The 24,830-nt window shown below is 40.1% G+C and overlaps 1 protein-coding gene across 1 annotated transcript in view; it reads right to left on the reverse strand.

The window, feature by feature from the left end:
* DOCK1 (dedicator of cytokinesis 1) overlaps positions 1 to 24,830 on the reverse strand; it is a 530,863-nt gene that overhangs the window by 46,530 nt on the left and 459,503 nt on the right. The window contains exons 39-44 of the mRNA XM_060768624.2: positions 18,582 to 18,671; positions 10,864 to 10,968; positions 8,739 to 8,880; positions 8,485 to 8,563; positions 6,400 to 6,484; positions 5,265 to 5,351 (exon numbers count right to left, since the gene is read on the reverse strand). Coding sequence (XP_060624607.2) covers positions 5,265 to 5,351; positions 6,400 to 6,484; positions 8,485 to 8,563; positions 8,739 to 8,880; positions 10,864 to 10,968; positions 18,582 to 18,671 — 588 coding nt within the window. The remainder of the gene's footprint in view (positions 1 to 5,264; positions 5,352 to 6,399; positions 6,485 to 8,484; positions 8,564 to 8,738; positions 8,881 to 10,863; positions 10,969 to 18,581; positions 18,672 to 24,830) is intronic.

Here is a 24,830-nt window from a genome sequence, read left to right on the forward strand (position 1 = left end):
GAAACAAACAGGAACAGCTAATCGCCTCTCAATAAATAATTCCCCCATGCAGTATCAGGGCACACTTAAAAATTGTCAGGCCATCAAATGCTAATCAAGGTGGCCAGCTGAAACATTCACACCTAGTTCCAATAGACAAGAGTTCTTTCTCCCATCCTGGACTTTCCACAGATATATAAACTCAATTTTCCTAGTTTCCAACAGACCTCACAACCTCTGAGGATGCCTGCCATAGATGCAGGTGAAATGTCAGGAGAGAATGCTTCTAGAAAATGGACATACAACCTGAAAAACCTACAACAACCCAGTGATTCCGGCCATGAAAGCCTTCGACAATACATTTATTCCAAATATTTGAAAATATAAATTTCCTACTGTACTTGACTTGTGTTTGAACTAACAAATCCACCAGGCAAGTTATTGTTGGGTGCCTTTAAGCCATTTCTGGTTTATGGTAATCCTATCATGAGGTTTTCTTGGCAAGATTTGTTTGGGGGGCAAAACTTGTCTTTGAATTGTATTAAGGCTGTTTCCATTGCTGAATGGGGATTTGAATACTGGTCTCTAGGGTCGTAGTCCAACACCCAAGCCAGAACACCTCAGCAAGTTAACAAATGGCAATGTGACAAACCTTGTGGGAATCTGTTGGAAACCGGCCACTAATTTTAGCCAACCCTGCCTTGATGCTTTTGGAGTTAATGTGATTTGATATAGATTGTATACCATCTACGATGCACATTCACTTAATGTGATAGAGAGAGGAACAACATGATTAACAATGAAGGAACTATATAGTTTATTGAGTCAATATACTTAAACCTAACCTCATGAGATTAACTTAGGTACTTGCTGTTAATGTGTAATACATTTCTAATGGGAGTTTGTGTACAAAATGTCTGCTCTCAATGAAAATCCTCAAATGAAGTTTTCCATCAATTCCCACATTTCTAGCATTGCAGTAACTTAACGAGAATAAGATCTGAGTGCGTCCTGGTTAGTCTTCCTCGTAACTCCATAAATATGTCACTAATTGAACTTAACTGTTTTCCATGCAAAACATGTACTGCATTGCTAGACTGTTGCCCTTTCCACCCTTTTAAACATTTTTAACACTGAAAATTAATTAGTTCTTTGTTTAATGGACTGGTAGCTTCTCAAGGGTATAGCGACAGGAGGGAGGGCAAAACAAGAGCATTGTCCTCACAAATAAGAATTTTTCCACCCAAGTGGAATTTCCCCGTACAGTCTGCGGTTTTCTAGCATTGAAATAACTTTAAATAAATATTCTAGAAGTCTAACAGAAACTTTCAGGAAGAGTACAATACTTTTGGGGAGAGCCATGCTTGCATTTTGTCCCCTTTCTCACACAAACCCCTGATTTGAAAAAAAAAATTGGACTAGCATAGCATGAAATGTCATTTTTACCAGGCCAAGTTGTGAACTTTCTTCAGCATCTGACCTTAGATCAGGTACTATATGGAAAATAAGCCATTCATTTTATTTATTTTTCTTATTCTCCACAATGCCCAATAAATGCACTCAATGAGCAGTTCTTATGCCCATCGTCTAGACAACTCATGTTTTTAAACAGTGTTCTATGCGTATATCAAGGTGTATCTGATTATTTAGTTTCTTGTTGTTTGTTTAAAACTTTATCGGCCACCCTAGAGTCTGACATGTTTCCCACTATTTTTATTTATTTGTCGTGTCAGGGCAACCAGTCAATTGTATTACATTTCTAACAGAACAAAACAGACAAACAAACAAACAGGCAAAACACAAAATTTGCAAGTTTGGTAGTTGATTAAATGTCCTTTGACCAGTATCTGGCCACTTGGAGTGCTTCTGGTGTTGCTGCAAGAAGGTCCTCCATTGTGTATGTGGCAGGGCTCAGAGTGCATTGCAGCAGGTGGCCAGTGGTTTGCTCTTCTCCACACTCGCATGTCGTGGATTCCACTTTGTGGCCCCATTTCTTGAGGTTGGCTCTGCATCTCGTGGTGCCAGAGCACAGTCTGTTCAGCGCCTTCCAAGTCGCCCAGTCTTCTATGTGCCCAGGGGGGAGTCTCTCATTTGGTATCAGCCATGTTTCCCACTACATACCATCCATTACTTGGTTCTTTCTCACTTTTATCTTCTCAAGCTCATTACAGTCTTCAACTGGAATCATTGTCTTTCCATGTCTTTAAGTAATCAAGTTGTGGTAGATGTTTCCAAATGAAACATCTGATTTTGCTCTTCTCTATTTTCTCTAAATCTTCTGTGGATGAGGAGTCTCTGCTCATTGATTTCTGCAGGTCTCAGATTCCTATAAATACCGTGGATTCCAATTTCTTTTTGTGGTTTTGGTTCCCTCTCCTGTCAACTCCCCTTGACTATTTCCAGCTTCTTTCTGATGGCCTGTTTCTTTCACTTGAACTCTTCTAGCTTTCTAGCACTCCTTAAATCTGATTTCACATATCATAAAACTCATTTTTGTATTTACAATGCAAATTTTGTAGATTTATGTCCAAACATTCACACTACTGTTTATTTATTCCTCTACCTTCATTGTAAATGTGTGATTGCAAACTAATTAATCTGGGCAGCAAAATGTGTGTAGTCATATTAAAAAAAAGCTTAATAGCTTTCCTCCTTAGCCAATCACAGAAAGAAAACAGTCAGATAGAACTGGAAACTAGACATGTTTGAATTTAAAAATAAAATACTCACTGTAACCTATTTATTTCAATTAATTGTCAGGATCTTTGTCCTTTTCCCATTTTTCCCTTACCATGAATATTTCAAAATAATTTATTACATCTTATTTTCTACTATAGCCCCAGTATTTGCACTAGATATTAAACAGGCAAACTGTTTAATACCTAATATATATGATAAGATTGTTTATGATGAGCTGATCTTCCTTTGTAGGGAAGATATATCCCAGAGGCAAAAAAGTTATCCCTTCTGTCTTCTTGCATTAATAAAATAGGCAGAGATGGTGTAGTCCACTCAGATATGCAGGCATTACCGTGATTTACACAAAGAGTAAATGTGTTCACATTTTTGAGATATGTAGAACTGAAAAGTTCAATGAAGAAATGGCCTACTTCACAAAATCTGCTTTCTTAAAAAGCAAGATGAGGGTTTTGTCATACAGAATAGGAATGGAGAAAACACAATAATGTATCATAAGGACCCTGGAAATGAAAATTGTATTGAACATGTTTCATTCTGTGATTAAGACTGCAGTCCTATGCTTGCACATTTGGGAGTGAATTCAAATAAACTCAGTGAGGCTTACATCGATGCAATTCATGCCATTCTCACAAAGATTTGTCTTTTGCTCATTCAATTCTTCTGATTATAATAATACAACCCAGTCATTACACAACACTGTTCAGCTTACTATTCAAACATGTTTTTAAAACAAGGTTATAGATATATTATTGAAAATATATTTATTTCTCGTTTTTGTATTAAAATGTTATACCCAAGAGCAATGCATTGACAGACTATGTTCCACCTGTATAAAACTATGCACTTCACATTTATTTGTATGTCCTATACAAAGGGGCAGCTATCGATAAAAAAATGGAATAACCAGGAAATTAAAATTTAAATAGGTAAACCAATTATTGTCAGAGAAGTAAGAAATTGGTACTATTTTGCTGTGTTGTGCAATCAATATTTATGTAATTTAGAGAATTCCTAAAATATAGTCAGCTGTCCAAATTTGTGTTGGTTGGTGGCAGAGAACCCTATGAATGTGGAAAAACCAGGAATGATCCCTCCCCAGAATAGAGAGCCTGCTTCCCTGCTGCCTCTGAATGTGCTGGTATCTTTGAAGGGATCTGATGAGGCTATACACTTGGGCAATGTCAGGATGGGCAGGAGACCTCTCTCACAAGCCCTCCAGTCCCCCGTGGTACCATTCAAATACACTCCCATTCTTGCTCTCTTGATTGTGGGAATGGCTTAGGAAAATTTCCCGTGCTTCCCTATCTTCCCTGCCTTCCCAACTCCAACTTCCAGAAGGACTTGCTAATCTGTGAAAGCACAGAACCATGAAGTGAAACCGGCAAATGTGGAGGGGTGACTGTAAATGGTAATATTCCCTGGCAGTTAAGGAGATCATACCTTGCACAATAAAATATTAATGGCAGGTTAATTGCATGTGCAATAGAAGTTACTAAGAAAAAGTGGAATTATTACACTATCCAACACACATTTTGGTGCCTCAAATGTTAGCTCTCTTTATGAGTATATTTGCCCTCCTGTTTCCCAAGAATTGCACCAGTTTTCTCCTATCGGTTCTAGTTTTTGAAATACAGAACACACGCCATATACCCGTCGTCATCTGCTCACCTATAGAAAATCATAATAATCGTATCTAAGAAACTAGAGCTGAGGCCATCTATCCAATTCAATTTTATGCATAAGTGCACCAAATAACCCCAGGGCCTAAAATCAAGACACCAAGATTTCTTTTTAAATGAGTAGGAAGTCTATAGATGCATCCATGCTACACAAGTTACACCAGTTTCACCCCACTTTAGCTGCCATGGCTCCACTCTAAGGAATATTGGGGTCTGTAGTGTAGGAAGAGACTCTCTGATAGAGTTCAGAATAGTGGATTAGATATTTCTGAGTTTAACACCCAAACTACAAATCCCAGATGTCACAGGATAGTATAATGAAGTGAAAATGGGATCGAAAATCTTCCATGCCAATGTTTCCTACAAAAAAGTCATAAGAACTCATACAAAGTAAGTATCAGCAAAATACACATTCAGATTCAGGCTGGGCTATAGCACAGCAGGTTGATCACCAAGCTGCAATAACTCTTGCCAACCAGAAGGTTGACAGTTCAAAGCCTGGTTCAGGGTGAACTCCTGACCATTAGCCCAACTTCTGCCTACCTAGCAATTCAAAAACAAATGTGAGCAGATAAATAGTAATCACATTAAAGTGGGGAGGTATTTAGGCATCAGAAAAAAAGAGGAAGTTTATGAACGCTCTTTGGCAGGGAATGACAGCACCCCCCTCCATGGCCGGAACTGAGCACAGCTTCCAATGACGTTGAAAGATGAGATAGCTATATATACCTCTATCTGTTGTCTGTCTTGTCATTATATAATCAGCATTGAATGTTTGCTGTATATGTGTTCTATAATCTGCCCTGAATCCCCTTCGGGTGCGAAGGGTGGAATATAAATACTGTAAATAGATAAATAAGTAAAAAGGTTAAATAACCTTGGTAAACATCTTCCAATTGATCTTACCATAAAAACCGATTTGACTTCAAACCATCTTAAGATTCCAGGTAATTTATATCCTGTCACGTAAACGGTCCTCTCAATCCACATGTTCTGCAAATTTAAAAGGAAAGCTTTGAAGTAGAAAGTTAACAGACGGATAAGCCTGAGCCTAACCATTAATTTATATCTCCATTATCCAGGAAGCCTAGCAGCAAGTGTATTGAAAATGAAGCTGAAGATACTGAATGGGCTTCCTGATTGTGCTAAAGGACTACTATTGGATCTATCTTATTGGGATCAACTTTATGGTTCTTCATCACATTCATGGACTTCCACTGGCCTATCCACATATTCAAGTGACATTAAAAACCATTTGGCAACTCATATCACCCTCTGGAAATTGTCATACAAGGATGAGAAAGGTTGCTGCATGTGGCAAAACAAGAGTAATGCTAAATTGGTGTCAATACTAGCTTCAGATATAGCATAAGGGAAAGGTTTAATTCTCTTTGATACCTACTGTAATCTCATTTATTAACATTTTCTCCACTCCCTCCCCACTCCTACATGATGATTTAATTCACACTAAAATAACACCCAGCAACCAAGATGCATTTAATATGATGAACCTCACTATTTCCATTCCATCCCCTCCCCCCCAAATCACCTCTTGGCTTAAAATCTAGCTGTACAAGTGAGAGACATTTTCAATAACATGTGGCCTTTAGCAAAACAAAATTTGAAAGTCTAAGGATAATTTCATGGCATTTGTCACTAAAATTAATGAGCAGGGAAGTTAATATTGGTAGACAGTGACATACTGGTAGACACTGAAATAAAGGTTGAATTTGAGTGAGATTAGCCATATGGTTTTGTAAAAAATATTATTACTGCCTCAAAGGCAGGAGATCAGTCTGCATGACTAGAATCCTTACGTGAATACAATCAGCTTTCAGTCCCTTAAAATGGCCTTTTCAAGGCTGACAGACTATGCCTTTTTCATCATTAATGACCAAGTATTTAGCAACTTAGGTGACCCTCTCCAATGTAAAGAACTTAATGTAGGGTAGTCCAAAAGCCATCTGTATCTTTTTTTTCATGATAATCTAAGAAAAGTTAAAAGAGGTTTTTATTATTTAATTCAATACGGAAAAATTACCGCAAATTCATTGTCTGGGTTTTTCTCTCCTTTCCGAACAGGTCGTGAATATTCAAACCTCTGAACCTCATTCACCCTATAGAAACTGAAAACAAGAAAATAAACAACCATATATATATATATATATATATATATATATATATATATATGCATACAGACAGCATATAAACATTACTGAGAAACTTTAAATCATGAACCACTGCATAGGAATCGATCTCTGCATGCTGACAGTTGCTGAGTGATTTAAAGTGACTTCTATGTATTCAGTGACAGAATACATTCTGACTAAAAGGTTATTTAGAGTAATATTGATTGAAGAGGTTGGATATAAATGACAAAGACTGAGAATAACATTGGCATTGACTTCAGTCATAAGGCCCCAAAACTGTTTACCATCCCTTCTGTTCCCACTTATTTATCTTAACTATTTCTGACACATTCATTTGCATATATACAAACTATTTACATCTCAATTGTATTTTTATTAACATTTCAATCCTGCTGTTTTTCTACAGACACCAGAATACCATACAAAGTTCTCTTTTGCAATTTCACCCTCACAACCACCCAATAAGCTTGAATAAGGGTGGCAAGGCTGGCCTAAGGTCTATTAAGCTACTTCATGGCTAAGCAGTCATTTCAAATCTGGGTCTTCCTGCTCCTAAGGGCCTTTCCATATGGTACAATTATAGCAACTTGGTACAAGTCTAAGTGCCACAGACCTGGTGTGGTAAGGAATGTAGAATTTTCTAGGGCTAGAGCACTAGAGCTCTGTAGCAGAGACTTCTATCTAGCTCAAAAAGTTGCAGATCCCAAAGCCATGGTAGTGAAGTGGAGTGGAAGTGCTACCAACATACTGTAACTGCAGAGTTCAGATGCCATCCTGGCCTGACATTTGAAGCCAGAGCTTTCCAAACATTTCATGTTGGTGACATACTTTTAAGACATGTGTTATGTCATGATACAGTAATTCAGTTTTATTAGCGAACTGGAGGTTACAGCAACCCCCTGTAAGAGATATGAAGGCCTATATAAACTGCAATAAAAATGTATGGGAACACAACATATCTCATGAAAACTTTTTGTTCATATTTAAAAATATATATGATTTATTGCTTATTTTACATAGACTCAGAGGTTACGTCCGCATGATACACCTACACATTGCAGCCGACACACTAACGTATCAAAACACATAGTCTGTTCTAACCATTATCAGAGCTTTAAAATGTATACTTAGAGGATGAGATGAAGTAAAGTAGCTATGTTTGTCTGCTGCTCTTTCAAGGTCTTGGGATTAGAGATGCACACATAACCATGCTTGTTTCTTTTAATTTGGTTAGAATAAGCAGTAGTTCTCAACCTGGGGGTCCCCAGATGCTTTGGCCTTCAACTCCCAGAAATCCCAACAGTTGGTAAACTGGCTGGGATTTCTGAGAGTTGTAGGCCAAGACACCTGGCCTACAACCAGATTTGGAATTTGCATTCCAAATCTGAAGACTGACCATATTAACTCATTAATCAAAGGCAATAAATCAATGGAAACTGTGGGCAGCTCACTGCAATGTCAGTTCAGAGGCTGGGACAACCCCGTGGTAGAGGTGGTTGGTGTCTTCCTTGCAGAGATGAATCTGCTCTGGGTTATAATCCAAGGAGCTGAAGTCTTATCTTCACAATGGGTTCAATCCATTGGACAACTCCTTTAAAATTCAGACAAGAATCCAACCTGGATTCACTATCATGGAAGATAATCTTTTGCCATTGGGCCATGGTCTGACACTTTGCATGACTGTAGGATGGCTATGCACAGAAGGCAGATACATAAAAAGTCTACTATTCACCTGGAGCAGATATGACTTTCATCAGAATGAAGAAAGCTAAGGAATAGACAGGGACAGGTTGCAAAGAAATCCAACATTCATTTTTCCCAGAGCAAAGCTGAATAAGCAATAGCTATGTTAAATATATTCTTTATGTTTATTTTGTCAAGGTATGGTTGCATTTTCAGGCCCTTTATCAGGTTATACATTCAGCCAAGCCCACTGAATTCATTCGCAGAAAATTGTATAGTTTAAATATTGGTACCTTAAAATTTGTTCTGATACTGGTCTGTGGAATTTTGGTGGTAAATCAAGCTTTGGTTTTACAGTAAAACACTGAATATCTGAATTATCCGGTTAAGAATTACAATGATGAAAATGTCAAATTATGCATCCAGCAGACATCATATTACATACAGAGAGAGTGCTCCCACATAAGCAAAAGATCAAGGAAAGATAGTTACGCTTTGTTCTTAGAAAGGTCAGGATTACACCAACAGAACACTTTTTAAAGGATACATTGCCCTGGGGAGTGTTTAAGATCTTCGCCTGGAGGAGATGTTGTCTTCATTTTCTCAGCATTAGGAAATTGGGTTAATAACCTTGCCTCAAAATCCTCACGGCGCTCATATTCTTTTCCACGATAAATGAAAACTTTATTCTACAAACGCAAAAACATGTTCACATACACCACAAATACATTTGAAAGGGTACAATATATAAATTAATGTAGTATCTAACGAACACACACTCTCTCTCTCTAACTAATCATATCTGCCAATATTTTGAAGTAACCAAATTAATATACCAATAAGTGACAAGAATGTGTTTCATTAACATATGCCAATATAGCATACGGCAATCAATATTTTTGAGAAGATGGCTTGTAATTTTAATTTTTACTAAAACGTTATGCTAAATTCACACATTCCACCTTCTATAGAAACAACACGTGCATTTCCATATACAGTCAACCCTCCATGTCAAGCCATGGATAAATAATCCATGGTTTCAAACATTCATGGCTTGACAATTAAAAAAAAAGCAAATGTAATTTTGCCATTAAGACACTCCATTTTACCACAGCATTGTATATACTGGGACTTGTGCACTGGCATATTTTAGTATCACAGGGGGTCCTGTAGCCAAGCCCCAGGAGATACTAAGGAAGTTTTGTGTTTTCCATTTTCCTTGAAAGCAATTTCTCGTGCAGCATTTCTATTAATCTATTTTTTAAAGAGTCAGGAACAACATAATTGAAAACCAACAATGAAGAGGGTCAATTTCACCAAGACAATTGATTAGAAAAGTGCTCCTAGTTTGTATTCTGTGCTCTTGACTGCATAGTTTATAAAGAAGTTGGAGAAATGCTAACTCAGGTCCATTTTATTCAAATATTCAGGACTGCTTTGCCATCTTTCTTGTGATTCCTAATGATCCTCTGTTGAATTGCATTTAGCAACACTAAATCACTAGCAGATAACTCTGCCCAAATGTGTACTGTATTATAAATTAGCGTGTGTGTGACAAAGTGCTTGAGAAATAGACCGGCTTTTGTGAAGCTAGCAGGGATACTATATAGATTCCATTATCTTTAGTACAGTCTGCATTCTTTATTCTTTCTGGGATCTTACCATGTCATTTTCTCCTGAGAAACATTGCACATATTGGCTGAGGAATTCTGGGAAACATAGCTGAAAAATAACTTTCACATACTTAAGTGGGGGCAATTTGAACAGACCAAACTGTCCCATAAAATGAAAGTATGGGCTCATTCTTGAAAATCTTCTAACAAGTAGTGGATCCCAGGAAAATTGAATGCTAGTCGTGTGTTCTTTAAATTCATTTCCATTATATTCTGTGATGAGACCAGTTCAGACAAGTGTAACAATAGTTTCATGTTATAGGAATGCACTAGCATAAATTTTTCACTCCACTTTAATTTGCCCGGACCTGTTCCTTGTTAAAATCAAAACTCAAGCATTATGGCTTGTTTAAATTGTGATTTGTCTTAACAGCCAAAATGTAATGGGGAGCATGTCAGGCCAAAGTTTGTTCAAGCTTGTTCCCATATGTAAACCCTATTTTTCTGCTACATCTGATATTGCAGTGCTAATGTGGGTACTTTAATTTATCAGTCGCCTTTTATTTAATATTATGTAATGGAAACCTACTACTGACTTTCTGGTATTATAAGTATAGCAAGTAATGGGCATCAAGATAAGCTCTGTGAAGTTTTGATAGATGGATAACATGAAGGCAAATTAATAGCTATTGTATTTTGTTTACTATACCTGTATGACATAATTTAGATCCAAGAATTTAATCTATATGGAAAATTGCAATGGTAACCTATATTTTCCCATGTTACAACTATTAGTATATTTTAAGATTTGGTATGTTGAATCTTATGTAAGGCAGTTCCATATTATCAATTATTTGAGAATTAAATGATTAATAAGGAGAGAGCTGGAATAAAGTAAAAGAGGGGCACAAGGATAGAGATACAGCAGTTCTTCTAGGGAGGAATTATTTCAATATGTACTAGATACTTCATCATCTTGCTACATTCAAATTGTTTCAAGAATGAAGAGAATGGCATTTTCAAATATCACGCTATCCATCAAAAATGGAAAATCCTCACCCGTAGAAATGTTGGAAATCCATGTCCATAGTATCCAACAGCAAAGTAATCTGGTTTAGGTCTGATTACTTTCACGATATTTTCATAGAATTGTGCTTGCTTTTTCTGTGTAGGAAAAAATGTGATTTAAAAAGAAATACTTCTATTGCAGATGACAGTATTTTCTTATTAAAACGGTAGTTTCCAATTCTTTATTATCTTGTCCCATCTGAAGATAGTTGCAAGAGAAAAAAATATCAAAGTATTTAATTAATTTCATTCCTTTTCTGGAAGAAGCTGGCATATGCATGTTAACCAAGTTTTATTTATTTATTTATTTATTTATTTGATGCACTTATTAACCGCCATTCTCAGCCCATAAGGGCGACTCATGGCGGTGTACAGTACACATAGAAGACAATTACAAAAGCCATTTTCGACAACATATAAACAATACACAAATTACAGACTACACTAAAAATCCGCTTCGTCTCTTAGTGGAATCATAGCCAATCTCATATTCCTTGTTCCATTCCAGTTCTCATTACCGTATTGTTTGTTATTTAGCACTTAATTAAATGCCCTCTCGAACAGCCATGTCTTAAGGCTTCTCCGAAAGGACATGAGGGAGGGCGCCTGTCTGATGTAAGCAGGGAGAGTGTTCCACAGCCGGGGGGCCACCACCGAGAAGGCCCTCTCCCTCGTCCCTGCCAGCCGTGCCTGTGACGCAGGCGGGATCGAGAGAAGGGCCTCCCCAGACGATCTCAAGGTCCTCGTGGGCTCGTAGGCCAAGATGCGGTCGGAAAGGTATTTTGGGCCGGAACCGTTTAGGGCTTTGTAGGCCAAAACCAGCACCTTGAATTGGGTCCGGTAGCAAATCGGCAGCCAGTGGAGCTGGGACAACAAGGGCGTTGTATGCTCCCTGCCACCCGCTCCAGTTAGTAACATGGCTGCCGCGCGCTGAACCAGCTGAAGCTTCCGGGCCGTCTTCAAGGGCAGCCCCACGTAGAGAGCGTTGCAGTAATCCAGGCGGGATGTGACAAGAGCGTGTACCACCGTGGCCAAGTCAGACTTCCCGAGATACGGGCGCAGCTGGCGCACGAGCCTGAGCTGTGCAAATGCTCCCCTGGTCACCGCTGAAACCTGGGGGTCCAGGCTCAACGATGAGTCCAGGGTCACACCCAAGCTGCGAACCTGCGCCTTCAAGGGGAGTGCGACCCCGTCCAGCACAGGCTGTAACCCTATACCCCGTTCGGCCTTGCGACTGACCAGGAGTACCTCTGTCTTGTCTGGATTTAGTTTCAGTTTGTTCGCCCTCATCCAGACCGTTACAGCGGCCAGGCACCGGTTCAGGACCTCGACAGCCTCCTTAGTAGCAGGTGGAAAGGAGTGACAGAGTTGGACATCATCTGCGTACAGATGACACCGCACCCCGAAACTCCGGATGATCTCACCCAGCGGCTTCATGTAGATATTAAACAGCATGGGGGACAGTATGGAACCCTGTGGCACCCCACAAGTCAAAGGTTGTGGTGTGGAACAGGAGTCCCCCAATAACACCTTCTGGGTGCGGCCCTCCAGAAATGACCGGAGCCACTGCAAAGCAATGCCCCCAAGACCCATTTCCGCAAGGCGCCCCAGAAGGATACCGTGGTCGACGGTATCGAAGGCCGCTGAGAGGTCCAGGAGCACCAACAGGGACACACTCCCCCTGTCTAGCTCCCAGCGCAGATCATCCACTAAGGCGACCAAGACCGTCTCGGTACCATGCCCCGGTCTGAAACCAGACTGTGCCGGATCCAGATAATCCGTGTCTCTCAAGAATACCTGGAGTTGTGAGGCCACCACGCTTTCCATGACTTTGCCCAAAAAGGGGAGATTGGAAACAGGCCGAAAGTTGTCCAATTTAGTGGGGTCCAGTGATGGCTTCTTCAACAGCGGCTTTATAATAGCCTGTTTTAGGCTCGCTGGAATCTTGCCTTCCCGAAGGGAGGCATTCACCACCACTGTTACCCACTCAGCCAATCCCCCTCTGGCCTCCCTCAGAAGCCAGGATGGGCAGGGGTCTAGGATGGACGTGGTGGGCCTCATACCTCCAAGTATCTTGTCCACATCCTTGGGTTTCACAAACTGAAAAGAATCCATCAAAATATGACAAGCAGGTGCTCTCGTTACATTCTCGGAGTCTGCATCTAATGCGGCATCCAGCCCAGAACGGATCAAGGCGACTTTGTCTGCAAAGAACCGAGCAAATGCTTCACAGCGCACGCCCGAATTGTCAGGGCTCCCACCTGCAGTGGTGGGAGTTAAAAGACCTCTGACAATCCGAAACAACTCCGCCGGACGGTTCTTTGCAGACGCAATAGTGGCCGCAAAGAAAGTTTTCTTTGCGGCCTTTATTGCCGCGGCATATGCCCTAAGAAAGGACACAAACCGTGCTCGGTTTGACTCGCTCGGATCCGAATGCCACACGCTCTCTAGTTCCCTCTTCCTTCGCTTCATCACTGCCAGCTCCTCAGTAAACCAAGGGGCTGGTTTAGCTCGGCTACTTGAGAGGGGACGTTCCGGAGCGATCATGTCAATAGCCCTGGCCATCTCCCCATTCCAGAGAGCCACCAAGGCTTCGACATGGTCACCTACCGAGGTGGCGGGAAAATCCCCAAGAGCCGTCAGGAATCCCTTCGGATCCATCAGCCTCCTGGGGCGGACCATCTTAATAGGTCCTCCACCTTTGCAGAGGTTAGGGGGCGCAGTGAGCCTAAATCTGATCAGGAAGTGGTCGGTCCATGGCAACGGAGAGATGGACAACTCCTCAACACCGCCACCCTGTTCCCATCCCTGGCAGAAAACCAAGTCCAATGTGTGTCCAGCACAGTGGGTGGGGCCAGATATTTGTTGGGACAGCCCCATGGTTGCCATGGCAGACATGAAGTCCTGAGCCGCACCTGTGAGGGTTGCCTCGGCATGGATGTTGAAGTCTCCCAGCACAAGGAGCTGTTGAGACTTCAACGCCAGGCTCAAGACCACCCCCGCTAGCTCAGGTAGGGAGACTGTAGCGCAGCGAGGTGGACGGTACACTAACAGAATCCCTATACTGTCCCGGTCACCCACCCTCAGGTAGACGCTTTCAAAATTTGCGGTCTGCGGGATGGGGCACCTGATCAGATGGATGGAATTTCTATAGACCACTGCGACCCCGCCTCCCCGCCCTCCGGATCTCGCTTGGTGCTGCACGGAGAAGCCCGGGGGACAAAGCTGGGTCAGATTTACTCCTCCAGCTTCCTCCAACCAGGTCTCCGTGATGCACGCCAGATCTGCCCGCTCATCCAGGATTAGGTCCTGGATCCAGGTCGTTTTTCCGTTGACAGATCTGGCGTTCAACAGCACAACCTTCAGTCCAGAGGGTCCGCTCACCTGGTTACACCAATTTACCTTGGGAGACCGAGTTGGAATTTTTAATGTTTTGGATACATGGTCCGAATTTGGCCGAATTTGGGGTCTCCTTTTCCCGCATCTCCTCCTTCCCACCACGACCTCTATGGGGGCCCCTCGGCTAGTGGAACACCTCCCCTCCTCCATGCCGCTGTTCCTGACCAGGGTCTTAACCTCTATTTCATCAGATGTTTTAGATGTTGGTGTTCTTTCTTGCGAATTACTTTGGCCTTCTTTATCCCCCCTCCCCTCCTCATTGTTCCTCACAGGCTCCAACCCACTTCCTCCCCTGCTTCTTCCACCAATCAATAGTATCAGAGACAGTATACATAGGAGGGTGGGGGACCGCATGGATGGAAACAATACCCTTCGGTAGATGGTAGATACAGATGGTGAGCGTTCAACCGCAAAAATAGGGTGGTCCCCAGAGCACAAGAGTCTTAAGTGCAACAGTGGTAACAATAACAGTAGCAAAAACCGCGGCTACAAGGGTAGTACTTAAAGTGCAAGAACTTAAAGTGCGGTAAGGTTTTGGCAGATATTAAGGACCTCATCGCACTGAGGTCCGAATACGTGGGGCAGCTTGGGGATTTGCCATGCAGTGTGGCGAATCTGAGGGGGAAACCATTACTCCGTGTCCCCCATTGCCTCCTGCACCCCTTATCTCATCCCACAGGGGGAAGTATCACCTCTCAGCTTCCCCGTGTTCTCAGGGAAGTATTCTAACACACTGCCAGGGTGCTTCCTTCACAAAACCCCACCAGAAGTTGCCTTATGTCATCTGATGGTGTCCAGCAGGCTCTGAGGAGGAAGCGTTCTGGCAGCATGCAAGGACACTTCGTACTCTCAGTGTGATGAGATAGTAAATCTACATACTCTGGACTAATGGCATGTATCAGTTCACAAGCAGGATTCTGTCCAGACACATCTCTGTCAACAGAGCCTCTGGCAGCAAAGCCTTTTTTGAAAATAAAGGCTTATTATGCCAAACATTAGGAGGATGGTGAAGAGGGTTGAATAAATGGGCATTAGTGTCTGTACAGTATGGTGTCTACAGTATTTTGTTTGATCTAGAGAATGGGTTTCTATACTAGCCAATCACACTGTAGCTGTGTGTGATTTCTTACAACAAGCAAAATAAACCACAGTTGCCTGTAGAATCCCTTGCAGCATGACCCATAAAACAGAGAAAACGAAAGGGCCCATGAGCCCGTCTCACCAGCTTGCCCAGCATGTACAAAAACACATAGATCTATACATCTGCCTATTGATTTTATTGATTTTATGGTTATAATGCATGAATTGTTGTCAACTGTGAATTGATGTAATTTTGTGTATGATTGTTTTATGATGCAGGCATCGAATTGTGCCTTTGCTTTTGTAAGCCGCCCTGAGTCCCCTTCGGGATGAGAAGGGCGGGGTAAAAGAACCCCAAATAATAATAATAATAATAATAATAATAATAATAATAATACAAAATGGTAACAGTAGACGCTGTTCATTTGGAAGAAGCTTTTGAATAATCATTTGGAAGAAGCTTTTCACTTTGGTTTTGTTACTTATACAAAGCCTATCTGACCAGTTTATTTACAATTCATGTGTACATATTACTGGTTTTCAAGAACTTTTCTGAACAATCTTGAAATGCTCTTTGTGTGTGTGGTGTAGTGTTACTTTTGCCTCTGATACCATAGAATGGTAAGTATTTCCCAGAAACACATCTACAACACTCTATTAACTAAGGTCAACTTAGTTAACAGAATAGATGTGTTCCTGGTAATTGTTGTAAGAAACTGTAAATGAATGCAGCAGTTGAGAAGAGTCCTCTACTTCCTATAGGAATATCTTATTTCTTTTTCCATCGTAAGGAAAATATCTATCTGTCTATCTATCAACCAACTATATATCTATCTGCTAGCAAGGAAAGTACAATGCTGCAGAACAAAGTTTTACATCTATGCCTTTGAGCTTCACCACTGGTATTTCCTGAAACCCTGTATGATCCACTGAGCAACAGTTCCTAAACATTTTTGGGCATTGAACACTTCAGAAGACTCCCCCCTCTCAGCAGAACCCTAACTCTGTCTTAAGCACGGTGATCCCACAAAGTTCTTCCTTTTTTACCTTCTCCTATTGCCTAGGTATTTTGCATACTGTAGGTTTTAAAACAAAAAGATCTATTTTTCGTTTTTAAGCTAAAAGTACATTGAATTTCAATAAGATCTTCATTTTGTAAGATTTTTCATGAAACCTATATAATGCTTTCATGGAACCCTAGTGTTTCATGGAACACAGTTCGAGAACCACTGCCATAGAGGCACGTAGGAAAATTAGACCCTCTTCTGCATACAATTTGCATCTCAACCACGTTAAGATGCTGGAAATCACAGCTTGACCAGGGTTCATAACTGCTTATCACTCTTTGGTTTTTAAAAAGGAATGATTGCTGAGTTCAGAACATTGTATAGCTCCTTCTAAATTCACAAGAATAGATATACCACCCCAATGATATGAAAGCCCGTGGTTGCCACTGATGATATGCAAATTTAGTTTAAGTCGTTCTTCTTTGCTGCCTCAGTGCCATTCATGGTTTCTCAATTAATATATCACAAGATAATCATACTTAATTTGTCTGCGGCAAACTTCCAGACAGACCTTTGCAGGATGGAAAGTAGATTATACCTTTTAATGCCAATAATTAGTATAAATATATTCATGGTGAGGCAGGTTTGATTAATTTCAGTCAAGTATATGCACAGCTTCATTGTGAACATATGTAGAATGGTAGAATATGCCATATGGAAAACAACTGAAACAGTATTTCAAAAACCTATCTTTAACACCTGTCTGAGTCAAAGAGTAAAAGGGTCTGTAATTACTCATTCATGGGGTTAACAGAATGAATGCAAGGACATGTGCTATGAATATTTTATAACCTCGATGCTCAGCATCAACAATTTACATCGATATGCATGTTGTATAAGCCGCTCTTGAAAAAGGCATGACCCATCTTGAAAAGTCATTAATATAAATATAAATTGTTTTCAAATTCCTTTTAGCCTCTTCAGTCAGTAAATACCTCTGCCTGTATTATAAAATGAGTTTTCATGCTGCAAGGAGAATACTAGCTGGTTACAGAGAAAATGATAAAGAGAGAAATTGAGCCAGCGTTCAGAGAGTAGCAGCATTCTTTGTTTATTTGTCAGCAAAAGAACGGTGGAACGGCGCAAGCGACATCAAAAGGAAAATCGCCGCAAAAGGAAAAGTCATTTACAAATTGTCCTTATCTAGTTTGAAAAACATTTACACAAAGACAACATTCCTACTTCAAATGGACAAACCTAGCTTCCATTCAATCACTTTTGCATTATAGGACTCCACAAGGAAGTCTGTTTTCTAAGATAAGCAAAAATGCTAGAGTAAGTTTGCAACCAGTGGCTATGGTCCACTCTAGGAGAACAAGGCGGACATAATACCATAGCATTGCATCTTGTGACAAGTAGAAACAGGGCATTTTTTTGTGCAAGAAGCCAGTAAGAGCCCAGAAAGAAAGAAAAAAGCAAAGGAACTATTCTAGTATGAAGAAACATGTAGGCCCTAAGCAGAAATATCAAGGTGTCATATAGACAATTATTATTATTATTATTATTATTATTATTATTATTATTATTAATAATAATAATAAAAACTTTATTTATATTCCGCTCTATCTCCCCGAAGGGACTCAGGGCAGATTACAAACATAAAAGGCAAACATTCAGTGACAAAGAATGAAGAGATGACCTGGAAATAAACAGGACTCTGCTCTTAATGCAGTGAAAAGTCACACATTTCTGCTAATTGTATGGCTGGATTTAGACATTCAGTTATGAATAAACTTCACTGGATAGTAGTAGTAGTAGTAGTAATAATTTATTATCCTCCTATCCTCATGGTTTGAGGTGGGGTACAAAATGGTGGATGGGAAATGTACAAAAATATTAAGAAGACAAAAGAGGTAGATGATGAACAATTGAAATGACACATCGCTATATAATTACAAGGGCAAGTATCATGAATTTTTTTTACAATATTGGGGCAATCATTTTACACATAATTTAGGGGGTAAAACTCAAAATTATCAATTTTTATAGAATCATATTTTTCTTTTGATCAGTTGTGAATTTCATCCATTAATCAGCAGCCAACAATTTTTCCATAATTATGCAGAATTTTCTGCTCATTCAAGTATTGAATAATAAATCTGACATTTTTTTAAAAAAATGTATGCTTATTTTAACTTTGCAATAAACTAAAAAGTAACTTACCAACAGTTCACTGAGTTGTTCGTAATCAAACATTTCATTTTCATACTGTTCTGCTAGTTCTTTGCCTAAGGCAATGGCTTCTTCCCACATCTGTTAAAATACAACAGAACCTCAACCAAACACATTTTAGACAGACAAAACCTTTAAAAATGAGAATGAAACCTACAATATATTAATATGTTATGAACATAAATATTGCCATAAACTAAGTTTTCTGTTAGTTCTGTTTGCATATTTATTATTTACCTGCTTGACTTATTAACGGGAAATATTCAGCCATCTTAACAAATTAATAGTTACATGACCAGTCTAAAAAAGCGACATTGATTTGGTGGTTTCATACAATAATAAAAATGAAGAAGAGGGGATTAATAAGAAATAATAGTAATAATGCTATGAAATTCTGGCATTTGAAGTTTGATGAGTCACTAGCACTCTTTGACAGATTCTGTAGAAATGAGCTGTGACAGTTATCATGGCATCAAACTGCATTATTTCTACAGTATAAATGCATTCCTAGACTATACTGTTCACATGCACCTTCTTCCTTCCTTAAATGTTAAAAATATTAAAAAATTCAAAAATCCAAAATTTGAATGGGGACATTATTGCTTTTGTCATGACATTGCGCTGCTGCACAATCAACAGGCAAGAAGGGATGGACTTTAGGCATTACTTCACTCCAAAGATTGTATCGTCCACTGTAGAAATCATAGTTCTGTTCAAATAGAGTCAAGAGAAAATTCCACAGACTTCAGTGGGACTTTGACAATGGAACGAGCTGCCTAGATAAGTTGGGGGTCTCCTCCTCTGGATGTCTTTAAAAAAAGGCTGGACATCTATTTGCTAGGGATGCTCTAGCTGGAGATTCTGCATTGAGCAGCAGATTGGATGCAATGGCGCATAAAGTCTAACCCTATGGTTCTATTATTTCTTCCTCTACAGACTTTTATAGTAGCCAGGGGCTTTTCTTACAGTCCAGCTGATGCCATGAGAAGAATAATTGAATACTGCTACAGAACAGCAGCAATTCCATTGCAATTCCATTGCAAAGGATTATGATAAAAATCACTTTCAATGAAGCACTTTAACTATCCCTTAAATCATTATGCAGAGAAACTGACCTAGAGTTTAAAATCCAGCAGCTAGAGAATACCTGCTTACATTTGAAGCTAGAACAGAGAGCCTGCAAGAAGACCACTCTTGTTCAGAAATAGAAGTGAAGAATGATGCTTGGATTCAAATCCCACGTACTTGAAATGTTAAAAACTATCAAAGATGATTTACCATAAGATACCTGAGTCTCTTTCCAAATATATAATTCTATGGCTTACTTTAAATCAGAGCCACAGAGAACTACTAGTACAGGTAATACAAGTAATACAATTTAAGATGAATATAATGATCTACTTTTTTGAGAATACAAGAAACCTCCTCTAACCACAGAACAACTTACCAGTGCCTGGAGGGAAATGATATCTCTAGGCATTTCTTAAGTCCTTCGGGTTTTTTTTTTCGTGTTAGGAGCAATTTGAGAAACTGCAAGTCGCTTCTAATGTGAGAGAATTAGCCATCTGCAAGAATGTTGCTCAGGGACGCCTGAATGTTTTGATGTCCCCGCATGGGGAGCTGGAGCTGACAGAGAGAGCTCATCCGCACTCTCCCCAGATTCGAATCTATGACCTGTCAGTCTTCAGTCCTGCCATCACAAGGTTTATCCCATTGCACCACTGGGGGCTCGGTCCTTTGGGTGATTCTTTGGTATACTCTCTACAGAAGTTACCAAATAATTGAGTTGGAAGATCTAGCTAATTTCTAGAATAGATACCTCTCTAGGAATCTCAAGATCGGTGGTTCTCTACCCATGGGTTCTCAGGTGTTCTGACCTACACCTCCCAGAAATCCCAGCCAGATTACCAGCTATTAGGATTTCTGGGAGTTGAAGACCCACAGGTTGAGAACCACTGCTCTGGATCATCCAGTTCAATTCTATGGGATTGTACTGGATGATCATACTGGATGATTGTACTGGGACCACAAGTGAGGTAATTAAATGGCATTGGGACACTGGGAATGTATTCCCAAGCAATATGCGAGTCTCACTGTATCCACCGTCATTTCCGATCGATTTGGTTATGATGTTACCTTTTATCTACTGCTTGCATAGCTTATCAATATTAAAACACTCCTAATCAATCAATGATGTCTTCACATCTTGAATATTGAATGAATGTTTGATCTTTACCCATTAAAAAGATTAAGTTGAAAATATAATGGAGAACAGCAAAGAAATACCCTCCATAATATTGTGTCAAACAGTGTAATCTTATGCATGTTTTATCCAGAAATAAATCCCATATTAGTCAATTGGGGTTTTGCCTAGTTTGTCCGAGACTACATTCTAGATTGTTAAAATTATTTAATTAAATGAGAAAGTTTAAAAGGTACAGTAAATGGAACAAACTGAAAATCTTAACATCTTCTTGATCTTCCTCCCACTCTCAACTGAAAACTTGCACTACTAGCTGCATAATTCCTTATTTTTCCCCCCTCCTTCCCTCTTATAATAATAACAACAATCATCATCATCATCTTTATTTTTAGACCACCCTATCTCCCTCGGGGGACTGGGGGCTGTTTATTCATACAAAGGCAAAAATTCAATGCCCAACATATACCAAAACATTACAGTAATAAACATAATAAGGAATAATAACAGCATTGTACTAATCAAAATTAAATATCAAGATAAAAACATAGAACAACTATTCACTAAAAAATGCATTTAAAAGCATGGTCAACAATAAAACATCTAGCATAGTCAGCACAGTTAAAAATTGGGTAAGTATTTGGCTGTTAGTCGTTCTTAACGGTACCATAGTGGCCACGAAGTACAGGTAGGACAGCCTGCTTTTCAATGACATTACTAAAGTGCTCTTGTCCTCCTCCCCCCTGTATGCCAAAAGTGCATTTTTAATAACTGTGTGGCCCTATTCCTATCAGCAAACATTTTTTAGTAGTTTTTTGAAAGAGAGGAGGGTGGGGACATTTTTAGGAATTACACGGTGGTATAAAGGTGAAATATGGAGATCTGCTATCATGTCACTGAAGGAGCTGCAGAACTTCATCCATGGTCCACCAGACTTTCATGCCTGCATCAGACCGAGGGACATACAATAGCGTCTCACTTATCCAACATAAACGGGCCGGCAGAACACTGGATAAGCAAAACTGTTGGATAATAAAGAGGGATTAAGGAAAATCCTATTAAATGTCAAATTATGTTATGATTTTACAAATTAAGCACCAAAACATCATGTTTTACAATAAACTGACAAAAAAGCAGTTCAATACATTGTAACGTTATATAGTAATTACTGTATTTATGAATTTAGCACCAAAACATCGCAATGTATTGAAACAGCTGTGGATCGGGGCAGGAGGCAGACTCCGTTGGATAATACAAAATGTTGGATGAGCAAAGGTTGGATAAGCAAGACTCTACTGTACTTCCCTTTTACTTTCTGAACACATGATCACCAGTAGGCCTTTAAAGAAAAATTACTGAACATTGAATATATTACAACCTCTGAGGATGCTTTCCATAGATGCAGGCGAAATGTCAGGAGAGAATGCCTCTAGAACATGGCCATATAGCCTGAAAAAACTACAACAACCCATTGAATATAGACTTTATTTCCCCAGTATTTCCACTGGAAAAGTTATCGCACAATCATGGGGAGATGTGGGCTAAGCCCCCCGGAGACCTATTGTTTATATTAGATCAGATTGATAAAAAATCTGAATCAGAATAAGGAAGGTTCAAACATTCACAAGTTCATAATAATAAATGCTGGGGGAGAAAGACCGGGACGTTGTATTGGGGGCTTTTGTAATTATATGCTACTTCTCTATTATACAGATCTTCTTCAGCTCAAGATGATAATTTCTCAATTGCCTAATTGCCTACATCAGTGCAATTGTTCAAAGTTTCTGCTGGGATTTCAATCATCATCCTGTGTGTCTGTATTTGGATTTCATGCAGGCACTTTTGATGAGAAGCAAAGGAATTCTGCATGGTGATTATAATGTTAATTAAAGGAAGAGAGCATTTTAAAACTTTTTTTCCTGATAATCAGTGGGGAGGATACATGTTTGCACATGAAAGGCTTGATAAAAATGATGGTGGCCATCATTTCCTGTTGGGGAAAAACCATTCGCAGTATAGTGGTATGGTCAGCAATATCAGCAATGAACAGAACAGAAAAGTTTATATTAGGGTACTATAATGTACCCCTTTCCTAGATATGCTTTCTCTTTTAGAGCTATTTTTTAAATCTGGGAATATTTTTAAAATACGTATCAAGGGATTTAAAAAAAATGTTTGTTGCTTCTTTGCCTGTTGTCCACCAATGCCACATCATCATTGTCATCTCTCTGCTCCATAGGGGAAGGGATGGGGGCTGGTCCAGCAGAATGCTCACAGAGTGAGAGAGATATAGTCATTAGAAGAGGAGAAAGAGTGATAGGGAGAAGGGAGACCAAACAGGCACAGAAAAGAGATGTAGTAGTCATGGGCGATTTCAACTATCCCGATATTTGCTGGAAAACAAACTCGGCCAAGAGTACAAGGTCCAACAAATTCCTCGCTTGCCTTGCAGACAATTTCATGGTCCAGAAGGTAGAAGAGGCAACAAGGGGATTGGCTACTCTTGATCTCATCCTAAAAAATGCGGAGGACCTGATCGATGCGGTCGAAGTGGTAGGATCCTTAGGGGCAAGTGACCATGTGCTCCTGCAATTTGAGGTACAAAGGAAGGCCGAAACTAAGACAAGTCAAACCCGCATTTTGGACTTTAGGAGAGCTGATTTCCAAAAAATGAAGGAAACGCTGAGCAGCATTCCGTGGACACAGATACTAAAAGACAAGAGAGCTACGGATGGATGGGAATTTCTCAAGAGTGAAATACTCAAGGCGCAATTGCAAACCGTGCCAACAAAGAGAAAAAATAGGACCAGTGCAAAGAAGCCAGAATGGATGTCCAAAGAACTTCTAACTGTGCTAAGACACAAAAGAGACATGCACAAGAAGTGGAAAAAGGGAGAAATCACCAAAGAAGAATTCAAACAAATAGCCAACACCTGTAGGGAAAAGGTCCGCAAAGCTAAAGCAAAAAACGAGCTCAGACTTGCCAGGGACATTAAAAACAATAAAAAGGGCTTCTATTCTTATGTCAGTAGAAAAAGGAAAAACAAGGAGGCGATAGGACCTCTTCGAGGAGAAGATGGGGCAATGCTGACAGGGGACAGGGAAAAGGCAGAACTACTTAATGCCTTCTTTGCCTCGGTCTTCTCACAAAAAGAGAGTCTTCAACCTCAGCAAGATGGAGTGGATGAGGGATTGGAGGACATCCAACCCCAAATTGGGATAGAAGTCGTCCAGGAATACCTGGCCACTCTTAATGAGTTCAAGTCCCCAGGGCCAGATCAACTACATCCAAGAGTACTGAAGGAACTAGCGGAAGTCATTTCGGAACCATTGGCAACCATCTTTGAGAGTTCTTGGAGAATGGGAGAAGTTCCAGCAGATTGGAGGAGGGCCAATGTGGTCCCAATCTTCAAGAAGGGAAAAAAGGACGACCCAAACAACTACCGTCCGGTCAGCCTCACGTCGATACAGGGCAAGATTCTGGAAAAGATTGTTAAGGAAGCGGTCTGCAAACACTTAGAAACAAATGCAGTCATCGCTAATAGTCAACATGGATTTATCAAAAACAAGTCATGCCAGACTAATCTGATCTCTTTCTTCGATAGAGCTACAAGCTGGGTAGATGCGGGGAATGCCGTGGATGTAGCGTACCTGGATTTCAGTAAGGCCTTCGACAAGGTCCCCCATGACCTTCTGGCAAGGAAACTAGTCCAATGTGGGCTAGGCAAAACTACGGTGAGGTGGATCTGTAATTGGTTAAGTGGACGAACACAGAGAGTGCTCACTAATGCCTCCTCTTCATCTTGGAAAGAAGTGACGAGCGGAGTGCCGCAGGGTTCCGTCCTGGGCCCGGTCCTGTTCAACATCTTTATTAATGACTTAGATGAAGGGCTAGAAGGCATGATCATCAAGTTTGCAGATGACACCAAATTGGGAGGGATAGCCAATAGTCCAGAGGACAGGAGCAGAATTCAAAACGATCTTGACAGATTAGAGAGATGGGCCAAAACTAACAAAATGAAGTTCAACAGTGACAAATG

This window comes from Anolis sagrei, chromosome 3, assembly GCF_037176765.1.
Source record: "Anolis sagrei isolate rAnoSag1 chromosome 3, rAnoSag1.mat, whole genome shotgun sequence".
Lineage (NCBI taxonomy): Eukaryota > Metazoa > Chordata > Lepidosauria > Squamata > Dactyloidae > Anolis > Anolis sagrei.